General features: G+C 48.8%; 1 protein-coding gene across 1 annotated transcript; it reads left to right on the top strand.

The window, feature by feature from the left end:
• Positions 1–7,601: 7,601 nt before the first annotated feature.
• Positions 7,602–11,247, top strand: LOC147459759 (uncharacterized). The gene is made up of 7 exons (XM_086510971.1): positions 7,602–7,792; positions 8,038–8,103; positions 8,247–8,376; positions 8,472–8,589; positions 9,284–10,379; positions 10,814–10,864; positions 10,956–11,247. The coding sequence occupies exons 1-7, from the start codon at positions 7,723–7,725 to the stop codon at positions 11,093–11,095; spliced, it is 1,671 nt and encodes a 556-aa protein (XP_086367097.1). The 5' UTR covers positions 7,602–7,722; the 3' UTR covers positions 11,096–11,247.
• The last annotated feature ends 679 nt before the right edge of the window (positions 11,248–11,926 follow it).

Raw genomic sequence — 11,926 nt, 5'->3', positions numbered from 1 at the left:
CACACGCACGAAAGTACATCTTGAAATTCGGGGGGAGTTGAGAGGTCGCAAGCCCGCTCTAGCACTAGGCTGGACTTTGCCACCCCAGTTTTTTGAAACCCCCACCTCTTGAAACCGCCACTGCCCTCTGTAGCCTAAGGTATGGCCTTGCCGGATGCATCACTTGCTGACACATGGCACCGGAAAAGGAGTCATAATAGCACTGCACAGGACCTGCACCTCCGATGGGGTCAGTGATTACTACGAATTGTTGGAGCAAGAGATTTGAGGCCCCCAGTTTGAGGCGGAATTTCTCTCTCTCTCTCTCTCTCTCTCTCTCTCTCTCTCTCTCTCCACACATTAGCTAGCCTGCCTGTGTTGGGAGAACTGTGATCAAGATGGGGGAGGCGTAGCAGCTCCCAATTCCTTCATTGCCACAGGTAAGACAATTGAGGGCAGGGTTGCAAGGAAGACATAGGAGCAGGAGCATTGGCAACGAAGCTAGCAGGAGTAGAGAGGATGGAGTGTTCTTTCTCCAAGAAAAATGTCCGGCCTGCTTTGACGTCTCTCTCTCTCTCTCTCTCCAATTGATCGCACGCTCTCATTGTTACCTGTGTCGCTTAGAGTGCACCCACCGGAGAAAGGAGGTGCTGCCACGTGGCCGCCTGGATTCCTCTCATTCACACACACACACACACACACACACACACGAAAGTACATCTTGAAATTCGGGGGGAGTTGAGAGGTCACAAGCCCGCTCTAGCATTAGGCTGAACGTTGCCACCCCAGTTTTTTGAAACCCCCACCTCTTGAAACCGCCACTGCCCTCTGTAGCCTGAGGTATGACCTTGCCGGATGCATCACTTGCTGACACATGGCACCGGAAAAGGAGTCATAATAGCACTGCACAGGACCTGCACCTCCGATGGGGTCAGTGATTACTACGAATTGTTGGAGCAAGAGATTTGAGGCCCCCAGTTTGAGGCGGAATTTCTCTCTCTCTCTCTCTCTCTCTCTCTCTCTCTCTCTCTCTCTCTCTCTCTCTCTCTCTCTCTCTCCCCTCTCCCTCTCCACACATTAGCTAGCCTGCCTGTGTTGGGAGAACTGTGATCAAGATGGGGGAGGCGTAGCAGCTCCCAATTCTTTCATCGCCACAGGTAAGACAATCGAGGGCAGGGTTGTGAGGGAGACGTAGGAGCAGGAGCATTGGCAACGAAGCTAGCAGGAGTAGAGAGGATGGAGTGTTCTTTCTCCAAGAAAAATGTCCGGCCTGCTTTGACGTCTCTCTCTCTCTCTCTCTCTCTCTCTCTCTCTCTCTCTCCAATTGATCGCACGCTCTCACTGTTACCTGTGTCGCTTAGAGTGCACCCACCGGAGAAAGGAGGTGCTGCCACGTGGCCGCCTGAATTCCTCTCATTCATATATAGTATAGATAGTATAGATGTGCCAGGTCTCTCCAGATTGCCGTTTGTATAAGGGAAGTATGTGCCACTTCCCCCAACTTGCCAGCCCCGTTTTCATGTGATTACTTGCGTCCCTTGTATTCGGCACTTTCTTATGATATTGATCATTCGTTCGCGTCCCTCACTCTCGTGTCCCTCTTGCGTTCAGTTTTCAAGTTGCGTTCTTGTACATGCGTTTGCTTGCCTGCAGGTCCCGTTTGCATCGCAGGTGAGCCGGCGCGGCCCCTTTTCCGCGACGCCCCGAACGAGGGCGTCACACTTGGTATCAGAGCTTCGGCTCGAGTCCCCGCCGACCCGACGTCGGCCCACGGCCCGTGGTTGTCACCACGTTTTCGGCCCGTCTGCCTCGTTTTTCCATGTTTTCTCCGTGTTCTCGGCCCGTGTTGCCCCGTTTTGCCCCGTTTCACCACGTCCCTTGCGTGATTGCTCCGTTTTGCCCCGTTCCTTGCGTTTTCTCCACGTTCCCCACAGTTTTTCACCGTTTTGCCTCGTTTGACCCGCGTTTTGCCCCGTTTTCACCGCGTTCTCCGCATTCTTGGCCCGTTTTGCCCCGTTTTGACGCGTTTCTCCACGTTCCCCATCGTTTTTCAACGTTTTATCTCGTTTTGCCCCGTCTTACACCGTTTGGAACCGGTTTTCACCGTTTTTGAGCCGTTTTTCGCGGTTTTCATCGTTTTGGACCCCGTTTTGCACTGTTTCACAGTTTTTCAACGTTTTCAAGCCGTTTTCTCGCAGATTTTCAATTTTTCGATATTTTAGAATTTTCCTTGGCTCCGGCTACAACAGCACCCCAATGGCGGGAAATCAAGAAGATGAAGAAGGATACAGGACGGAACCGAAACCGCATAGAGCCCCGAAGAAGAACAAAGAGAAGAAGCCGCGACCAGACCACCAAGACTCAATGGAAGAAAGACTGGAGGCACGCATCATGGCCTCCGTAGAACACCAAATCAACGTGATGTCCGCCAATCTGAGCGACCTACTGCAAACACAGCTAGGCCAGCGATACAAAGACCGCCCGGGTCTTAGTAATGTCAACACGCGGCGAAACACACAAACACGACCGCGGCCCGGAAGATTAGAGACAGTCGACGAAGATGAAGGCTACCTGGATGACCGAAGTGAAGGGCGCTACTACAGCCCTGAGAGAACTCTAGAAGATGAAAACAGACTGGGAAAGTTCAGACCCAGTCCCCCAGAGAAATACAAAGGCAACCGCACCTCACTGGAACTCAACAAGTGGTTCAGCGAGGTAGAAGACTACATGCAGTGGAACAACATAGGCAAACACAGGTGGGTGCAAGTGGCCAAAACTTTCCTGGCCGACGACGCCTATGTATGGTTCCTCACTGAACAGCCATCAAAGCACTGGGAGGACTGGGAAGACCTACAAAGAGACATGCTTAGCTACTTTGTCCCAGAGAATGAAGGAAACAAAGTTAGGGATTCGTGGCGCGATCTACGCCAAGACGGCCACATATCAGACTACATTGTCAAATACCGGCGACTCATGCTCCAAATTCCATTGATGCACACAGCAGACAGGTTACATGGCTTCCTGTACAGCCTTAAGCCCTGGGCCCGCCGCGAGGTATAGAAGCAGAATCCCAACACCTGGGAAGTGGCCGCCAATATGGCCGAAAAACTACGCGACACAAGCTCAACCCCAGGTTTTCCTCCCAATAACCCTCGCCCCAACCATTTTGCCCCCAATAACTGGCCTAACCCACCCGCCGGGCGAGGCCGCGAATTTAGACCCAAGAACAAAAGCAATGAACCTCGCTCACCACCACGCAGCTCTTTGGCGAGCAATTCCTACAGCACCACGTTTAGCAATTTTGCCCCCAATACTTACAAAGGCAACAATAACAACCCGCGCCCCGATTGCGTCTGGTGCAGTGACTGTAGGATTGCTCATGGCCCCTACTACGCTTGTGTATGCAAACGCAATCAAGCAGCCTCCTCATCTAGCAGGGTCAACACCCTCCAAATAGAAGAACCACCCTCCCCCCCTCCCCCCCCAGAATAAGCGTCGAAGAACTGGCTAGCCCTGTTGCTAACCAGCAACCCCGGATTGGAGCCGTTTCCCTCCACCCGAAATGCATGGCAGCGGCGATAATGGACATTCAGAACTTATATGTCCAAGCAACAATTGGATCCCAGCAGCAATGGATCATGGTAGACTCAGGCGCCACACACAATTTTCTCTCGCCACAATGTGCCGAGCGCTTGGGCCTACGTCTCACCACCGTCAACGAAACGACAGTAAAGTTTGCCCAAGGAAAGGATAACAATGTCAAGGCAGCTCGTCAAGTCAGGATCGAGATGGGTGAATTCACATGTCGACTTGATTTCATAGTGGTCCCAATGGATGACTTTGAGGCAATCATTGGTCTCTCCTTCAACGACAAGTACCTCATTGCACTCCTAGGCATGAAGGTGGACCAATTACTGCTGAATAATCAGGGCAAAGCAGTGACAGTACAAGGCGCCAGACTCACAACAAAGCAAGCTTTCACCCGCCAGGCACATCTTCAAACCAACCCGCCTCCCATCAACCGCCAAGACCCTGCTCAGTTAGCAGCGATGAAAGGCAAACAGAAAGTTCCAGAGCACTCGTCCCCCAGACTCAATCTAATGAGTGCAAAGCAAGAAGAGAGGGCTCTCAAGAAAGGAGCTCAGGTTCACCTTTGCATCATGCAAGCAAAGGAGCAGCCCACAGCAAGGCTCAACTCCATCACCATCGAGCAAGCCAAAGTGGGTGACCCCTCCCTTACCCCCATCCTCCAGAAGTACAAGGATGTCATGCCTCAAGAACTTCCCCCCGGCCTACCCCCTCCCCGTCAAATTCAACATGAAATTGACCTCATCCCAGGAAGCACACCCCCGGCAAAGGCCCCCTACCGTATGAACGACACCGAGCTAAAAGAGCTCAAGAAGCAACTCCAAGAATTGGAGGATCAAGGTTTCATCCGGCCCAGCAGCTCTCCTTTTGGGGCCCCCGTTCTGTTCGTCAAGAAGAAAGATGGCTCGATGCGGCTCTGTATGGATTATCGGGCCCTCAACAAAATAACTATAAAAAACAAGTACCCAGTTCCCCTCATGGAAGACCTCCTGGACAGATTACAGGGTGCCAAATACTTCACGTGCATCGATCTCCGCTCAGGCTATCACCAAGTCCGCATTGCTCTTAAAGACATTGCGAAGACCGCCTTCCGCACACGCTACGGCTCCTCGGAATGGCTTGTCCTGGGTTTCGGTCTCACCGGCGGTCCTAGAACCTTTTGCAGAATAATCCACGACAGTTTCCGTGACATGATTGACAACTTTCTCATCACTTACATCGATGATCTGCTCATTTACAGCAAGACCTTAGAAGAGCACCAAAAGCATGTCGCCGCAGTACTCCAGCGCCTCTGGGAACATCAACTTTATGCAAAGCTGGAGAAATGTGAGTTTGCTGTCCAAAAAATGTGAGTTTGCTGTCCAAAAAATCGAGTTCCTGGGTTTCATCATCACGTCCGAAGGCATTATGGTGGACCCCAAGAAAGTCGACACCGTCATCAAGTGGGCTCCTCCGACATCCATCAAAGAAGTCCGCGAATTTGTGGGTTTCTGTCAGTACACACGCCGCTTCATCCGCGACTTCAGCAAGATTGCCGCCCCACTTACAGAGATAACCAAAGGCCACAAACCCTTTCAATGGACCTCCAGAGAAGAAGAGGCCTTTGAGAACCTGAAGATAGCCATGTGTAGTACCCCCGTCCTCCGACTACCCGACTTCACCAAACCCTTTGAAGTCCACACGGATGCCTCCGATGGTGCCATTGGCGGTGTCCTCATGCAAGAGAATCAACCCATTGCCTACGAGTCCCACAAGTTCACAGATGTGGAGACCAGATGGACCACCCATGAGAAGGAAATGCTCGCTGTCGTCCACTGCCTCCGAAAGTGGCGACACTATGTCCAAGACAAACACACCAAGGTCTACACTGACAACATCTCCCTCAAGTACTTCCAGACACAGCCCAAAATCACCCCCAAGCAAGCTAGGTGGCAAGATACCCTGGCAGAATACGACATCGACATCATCCACAAACCACGTACTACAAATGTCATGCCAGATGCTCTCAGTCGAATGCCCACCCTCACAACCATCTCCACAGCAACCAACACTCTACGCCAACGCATCCTCGACGCTCAGAAAGCTGATCCTGCTGTCCTCCGCATGCTCAATGACCACATCTCTGGGAAAGTAGCAGTGGGTCTCTTTGAAGTCAGAGATAACCTCTTCTACGCGCATGGAAAAATCTACATCCCCAATGATCCAGAGCTAAAGAAAGACCTCATGTGGGAGGCTCATGATTGCAAGCTAGCTGGACATGGTGGACAAAAGAGATCTTATGACAAACTCCATCAACACTACATGTGGCCAAAAATGAAGGACGCCGTAATCGACTACGTGCGCACCTGCCCAACCTGTCAACTGGTCAAAGCTCAAAGAGTCAAGCCTGCTGGCCTCCTCCACCCCATGCCAACACCCTCCATGCCTTGGGACATGGTAAGTATGGACTTCATCGTCGACCTCCCCCCCTCCCATGGCCACACTACCATCATGGTGGTCGTCGACTACTTCACCAAGCAAGTCCACTTCATACCTGCAAAGCCTCCCGTCACCGCCTACCAGGTCGCCAAACACTTCTTCGCCAAAGTCTTCAAATACCACGGCCTCCCCTTAGCCATAGTTTCTGATCGCGACACCCGCTTCCTCAGCGACCTCTGGCGCGAGCTCTTCAAGCTGGTAGGCACCCAGCTCCGCTTCTCCTCCGCCTACCACCCAGAAATCGATGGCCAAACTGAAAGAGTCAACCAAGGCATTGAAGACTACATCCGCAACTACGTCAAAGCAGATCAGAAGGACTGGTCCGAATACATGGACGTCCTAGGATTCCACTACAACAACTCCATCCATAGCAGCACTGGCTACACCCCCTTCGAGCTCTCCACAGGTAAAGAAGTCATCACACCTCTTGCACTGGCAACCGGCGATGTGCATGCCCAGGATCTTGAATGTGAAGAGTTTCTTCAACAATGGCAAACCCGCATGCAAAGGGCAAAGAAGAGTCTCGAGCAAAGCAAGGTATGCATCGCCAAGTACGCCAACCAGAAGCGAAGGCCTGCCGAACTCTTCCAAGAAGGTGACTTAGTCCTCGTCAGCTCCCAGAATATCACCCTCCCTCAAGGCCTCTCCCCGAAGTTCAACCACCGCTACTATGGGCCCTACAAAGTGCTCAAGTCCTACAACGACATCACCTACAAGCTGGATCTCCCATCACACATCAACATCCACAACGCCTTCCATGTAAGTCTACTCAAAAGGTTTGTGTCGGATAACACCTATGGTAGAAGCCTCCCCGAATATGTAAAGGATGGCCCGCCACATGAGCCGGAGGCCATCCTAAAGTCGCGCTTTGGGCGCCGGGGACAACTTTTCTATGTCAAGTGACGCAACCGCCCCATGACGGAATGCACTTGGGTACCTGAAGAAATCATGCTTCGACTCGGAAGGCCTCTTGTGCTACGCTTCTACAACATGCCCACTGAAGAGGAGGACAACACCCTACATGACAACAACATAGAGTAGTCCTCCCCCCCACTTGTAACTAGCATCACCCTAGGTAGGTAGACATGTTGGTGGCAACATCTAACTCCCCTCCTCCCCTTGTAAATATCCGCCCCAAAACCTCGGCATCAACTTTTGTATCGGCACCTCTCAAAACCCTGGCTTGACGTGGGCGTCAAGATCTCTCAAACCGGGGGTGTATATAAGGGAAGTATGTGCCACTTCTCCCAACTTGTCAGCCCCGTTTTCATGTGATTACTTGCGTCCCTTGTATTCGGCACTTTCTTATGATATTGATCATTCGTTCGCGTCCCTCACTCTCGTGTCCCTCTTGCGTTCAATTTTTAAGTTATGTTCTTGTACATGCGTTTGCTTGCCTGCAGGTCCCGTTTGCATCGCAGGTGAGCCGACGCGGCCCCTTTTCCGCAACGCCCGGAACGAAGGCGTCACATTTTGAGTAACTTTTCCTATTTGCTGTCACAAGTAACACACGTTTGTGACTTATTTTTTTGACTTTGGAAACCAAAAATGATGGAGAGGAGGACGCGCAGAAAAGACGCGTAAATCTGGGTCAATACACGCCTGCATCTACTTCAACTACATCATTTCTGATCTGCACAGGGAAAAACCCTCTTCCCGATTCCGAAGGTCGTTGCAATGTCTTGTGGATCTCTGGATGTTACGCTAGTTTCTGCTTCCATCTCTCCCTACACTTCCTTTGAGAGCGGTGCGCCACGTTTCTTTTCTCTTATGTGCATTTTTAGCTGTGTTAGGATGGTCGAAATCGTCAAGCTGAAAGCACGTATCAGCATCGTGTTGGAATTGAGGAGATCTGTGTCTCCAAGGCACTCAAGGCTACGAGTTGAGGTTGAGAGAGAGAGAGAGAGTCATCCAACCATTTAGGCATCCATCAATGAAGATAGATAAGTGCTACATATTATGCTCACCATTATGTCTTCACTTTGATTACAGAGCCATGTGACACTTACGCCATTTTGAGATGCGCCAAGGAGCAGCATTCGACAAAGAAAGCCCAAGGTATTGGTCACTAGCATCCTAGAAGTGTGGTACAAATGTATGTGCATTCTTTGCGCATTGGCGCCCACACACGCATACATATAGGCTGTGTCGTTTTCTCTTTGGAGAGAGTGCAATTTTATTCTGATGTTTGTCATGTACAGATCATGGAAGGCTACCCGTATGGAATGAAACATTCAGCTTTGATATTCAAGAGCAAGACATGTCTGGCGAACTTTTTGTGCAAGTTTTCAATGTCAAAAGTGAAGTTGATGAGCTTTTGGGTACAGCCAGGTGAAAGTCTTTGGCTCGCTAGAGATGCACCCTAGTGGACCTGAGGTTGAAATCTTCTTGGTAAACTTTTTCTGTCAACTTTGTCTATTTTGCAGAATCCCCATTTTCAATATGGTAGGGAAGGAAGAAGCTACACTTTGTGGTTTAGTTAATCCAGTTCAAGGTGACATTGGAAAGGTGAAAGCTATTTGGAAGTGGAAGCCAGGGTCTCAGGTTTGTGCCTATGAGTTGTGTTTTGAGTGCATGAATTGTCTTTAAGATTAGTAGGTCTAATGCCATGGTCTTTCTGAATTCATAGACAGTGTAAATCCTCTTGTGAAAATGACCGTAATGCATTGACCCAAAAAGTGAACTGGGCTCAAAGTGAGTTTTTAGTTGTAAATGCACTGAAGAGGCCTAGGTGGTACAGGTGTCAGTAGATTCAAGTATTTGAGCTTGAAGCAGCTGGGGTTTGCTTGCCGTTGTTCATGTATGGTCCATACAGTTGCTCATGCATAAACTATATCGCTGCATAAAAGTTTTACTTCATTATGCTAGAGTTTTGCAGCCTTTCTTGACGTTATGGGTATATTCATATAGCGGTGCCAATAAAGGAGTTGAAGGAAAAACTAAAAGATGAGGGTGAGTGTAGTATAGGTTCTATATGCATACATCGTTCATCCGATGATGATGGCATGTGAATGAAAGCTTACTTTGTTTGAAGTTATATAAATGAACATATAAATTATTGCAACTTGAAGTAATGGTTGTTGTTTTGAGTCGAGTGTTGTTGTAATTTGGGGATGTGTTGAAAAGATACATATTATCAGTGAAGAGCTTTTGAAGGGGCAAGCTACACCAGTGACCATTTTTATGATCACAAGTTCTTGTTTGGTCGTTCAGTGATTGACATACTTTTATCTCACAGACATCGCTTAAAGCTACAAGCCATGTGAGTGACTCTGGTGGGGTAGCCTACCCTCACGTCTCAGATCGTCAGAAAATTTCAGATCCATACAGCAAGCTTGAGGTCGTGAGTGATGCATTGGCAAAGTTCAGTATGGACAGAGGATCAGGAAGGTACTCTCCATCTTATTCAGATGATTCTGGCAGCTTTGGCAAAGAAGAGAAAGCACAAGATGGGAGCTACTATTCTTATCCTCCACCTGCTTCTGGGGCATATCCTGTGGCACATCCACCCATCTCCGAAACATGTTCAAGAGGCGGGTCTGATTATGGCTATCCACCACCAGCTTCAGATGCATATCCCCCAAACAAAGATGCGTACCCCCCTCATTTCAGCGGCTCATATCCACCACCCTTGGAGGCTTACCTTCCAAATAACCAGGGATATCCACCATACTCAGGTTCAACATATCCACCACCACAATCTGGTGCAGGTCTGCCAGAATCAGGTGCGTACCCACCGCCAGCAGTCGCATATCCTCCAAGTAAAGAGAGCTATCCACCATATCCAGGCGCTGCGAATCCTCCCCATCCCGATCCTTACAGTAAACCTGGTATGCCAAGTGAAGGGTTCGGTAAAGAGAGCTATCCACCGTATCCAGGCAGTGCAAATCCTCCCCATCCCGATCCTTACAGTAAACCTGGTATGCCAAGTGAAGGGTTTGGTAAACAGAGCTATCCACCATATCCAGGCAGTGCTAATCCTCCCCATCCTGATCCTTACAGTACACCTGGTATGCCGCGTGAAGGGTTTGGTTACATGGAAAAGGGAGGTGGCGATAAGGAGAAGGGTGGTAGTGGAAAGGAGAAAGGGAAAGGGCATGGTTCTCACAATCCATACGGTCAACCCCCACCTGCTGGCTATCCTCCATCTTCATATCCTCCTGCACCTGGAGGATACCCTCCATATGGCCATCCCCCAGCCCCACATGGGTATCCTCCTGCTCCACACGGGTATCCTCCAGCTCCGCATGGCTATCCTCAAGGTTATCCTCCAGCAGGTTACCCTCCACAGGGCTACCCACCACCTCATTCAGCACCTGGATATCCACCACAAGGTATGGCCTTAATCTTAATCTCCTTATGGGTCTAAGTGTGTCTCTCACTCGTGTGTTATCTGCATGTGCTTAAGCCCTTCTTATAGCTCACAAGGTCAGACCATTCCGAACTTGTCAAGGTCTGGGGTTCATCTGCAAACATGTAATATAGCACGTGATTTCAACAGAAGGGGTACCTGCACCTTTTTATACACACTGATCAAAGGGGACATACTCAGGTTGAACTAGAAAAGGGTGTGCTTTATTCATGAAAAGTCTATGGATGTGGGGCTTTTAAGTTAGGACTTGAATTCATGTGATATAGAGGGTCTGCTATCTGTAGTGAACCCCCTGAGCTTATGGTTATGAAGCATTATTGCATCTTGCAATAGCATATACAGTAGGAAATGAATGATGAAGCTGGTGCAATCTATTCAATCACATTGTTTTAACAGGATATCCATCGTCTGGTCATGGGAGTGGAGCACACAAACCAGACAAACATGGTATATTCTGAATGCCTTTGATTATTGTGCTCCCTCAAAAGTCAATACTTTGAGAACAGGAAAGCTAATTTGCAATGTGGTTGTGCCACAGGATATGCTACTGGTGCATATGTTGGCGGCCATTCTTCATCAAGCTCGAAGCCTTCAAAGAAACATAAGGAGCCTAAGCACAGCAAACACAAAAAACAGAAGTCTTTCAAAGGCATGAAGTTTAAGAAGTTCAAGTTTTAGAGACTCACGGTCAAACGTGGGCGGTACAGAGTTTTGTACAGGCCATACTTTTGTAGATTGGGCATGTTGCATTGATTATGCGATAAACGATGCATGATTTTGTCTCATAATTACTCTGCAATGAGTGATCAAACGCACTCTCTTTTCTCTAATGTCTCAGAAGTATTATAGCATGGTCTGTAGATCCTATTTTCTGGAGGACTTGTTAATTTAACAAGTTGGTGATTAATTATTTTCAATGTGATAGCGGTTGCGCTCAAAGCCCCTTGCCTTTACGGCTAGGCCAACTCCCCTTGACAATTCATATGAGGCACTTTCTTTGATTTTCTAGTTTATAAATGGATCGAATCATTCAAGAGATCACATGCAAAAGTCAAAGGTATCCCTAGGGTAAAGTGAGTACCAATGGAAGGCCATTCAATCTAGAATGATTTGACTTATAAGCTAGGATTTACAATTAGTAATGAAATTGATGTCAAAAATTAGCTTGCATCAAGCTCTCCCATTTCCCAAAGCCATCCCCAACCATAATTCTCATAAATCTAGGAGATATTCTGCATTTAATTCTAAGGTGTCCTTGTATTGAACCCGAGTCTATTATTATTGGCCCCTCTACCCTATCTCCTTTCTTCACTCACTACTAAGACAACCAAAATGCTTGGGGTAGAAGAATGGTATCCTCAAGGAGGCATTCTCACATTCACGTTTGTTCGTGGTGTTGTGGCATCCTTTACGAGGCCATGTTCGCCTCACTCTTTGCTCTAAACTGAGCAAATTACCAATGCAAACATTGATATGCTTTGGACGAGTGTGCCTCGTGCTTTGGATTAA

The sequence above is a fragment of the Adiantum capillus-veneris genome, chromosome 4 (genome assembly GCF_014529385.1).
Source record: "Adiantum capillus-veneris isolate H3 chromosome 4, ASM1452938v2, whole genome shotgun sequence".
Taxonomy (NCBI): Eukaryota; Viridiplantae; Streptophyta; class Polypodiopsida; order Polypodiales; family Pteridaceae; genus Adiantum; species Adiantum capillus-veneris.
This window is presented reverse-complemented; position numbering and strand designations above follow the sequence as displayed.

What these genes read in the sequence shown, in the direction of transcription:
- LOC147459759 (XM_086510971.1), top strand. Translation starts at nt 7,723, where the DNA reads ATGTCTTGTGGATCTCTGGATGTTACGCTAGTTTCTGCTTCCATCTCT. An exon ending in TTCGACAAAGAAAGCCCAAG is followed by an intron (nt 8,104 to 8,246) that starts GTATTGGTCACT and finishes TGTCATGTACAG; the next exon opens with ATCATGGAAGGCTACCCGTA. An exon ending in GAGCTTTTGGGTACAGCCAG is followed by an intron (nt 8,377 to 8,471) that starts GTGAAAGTCTTT and finishes TCTATTTTGCAG; the next exon opens with AATCCCCATTTTCAATATGG.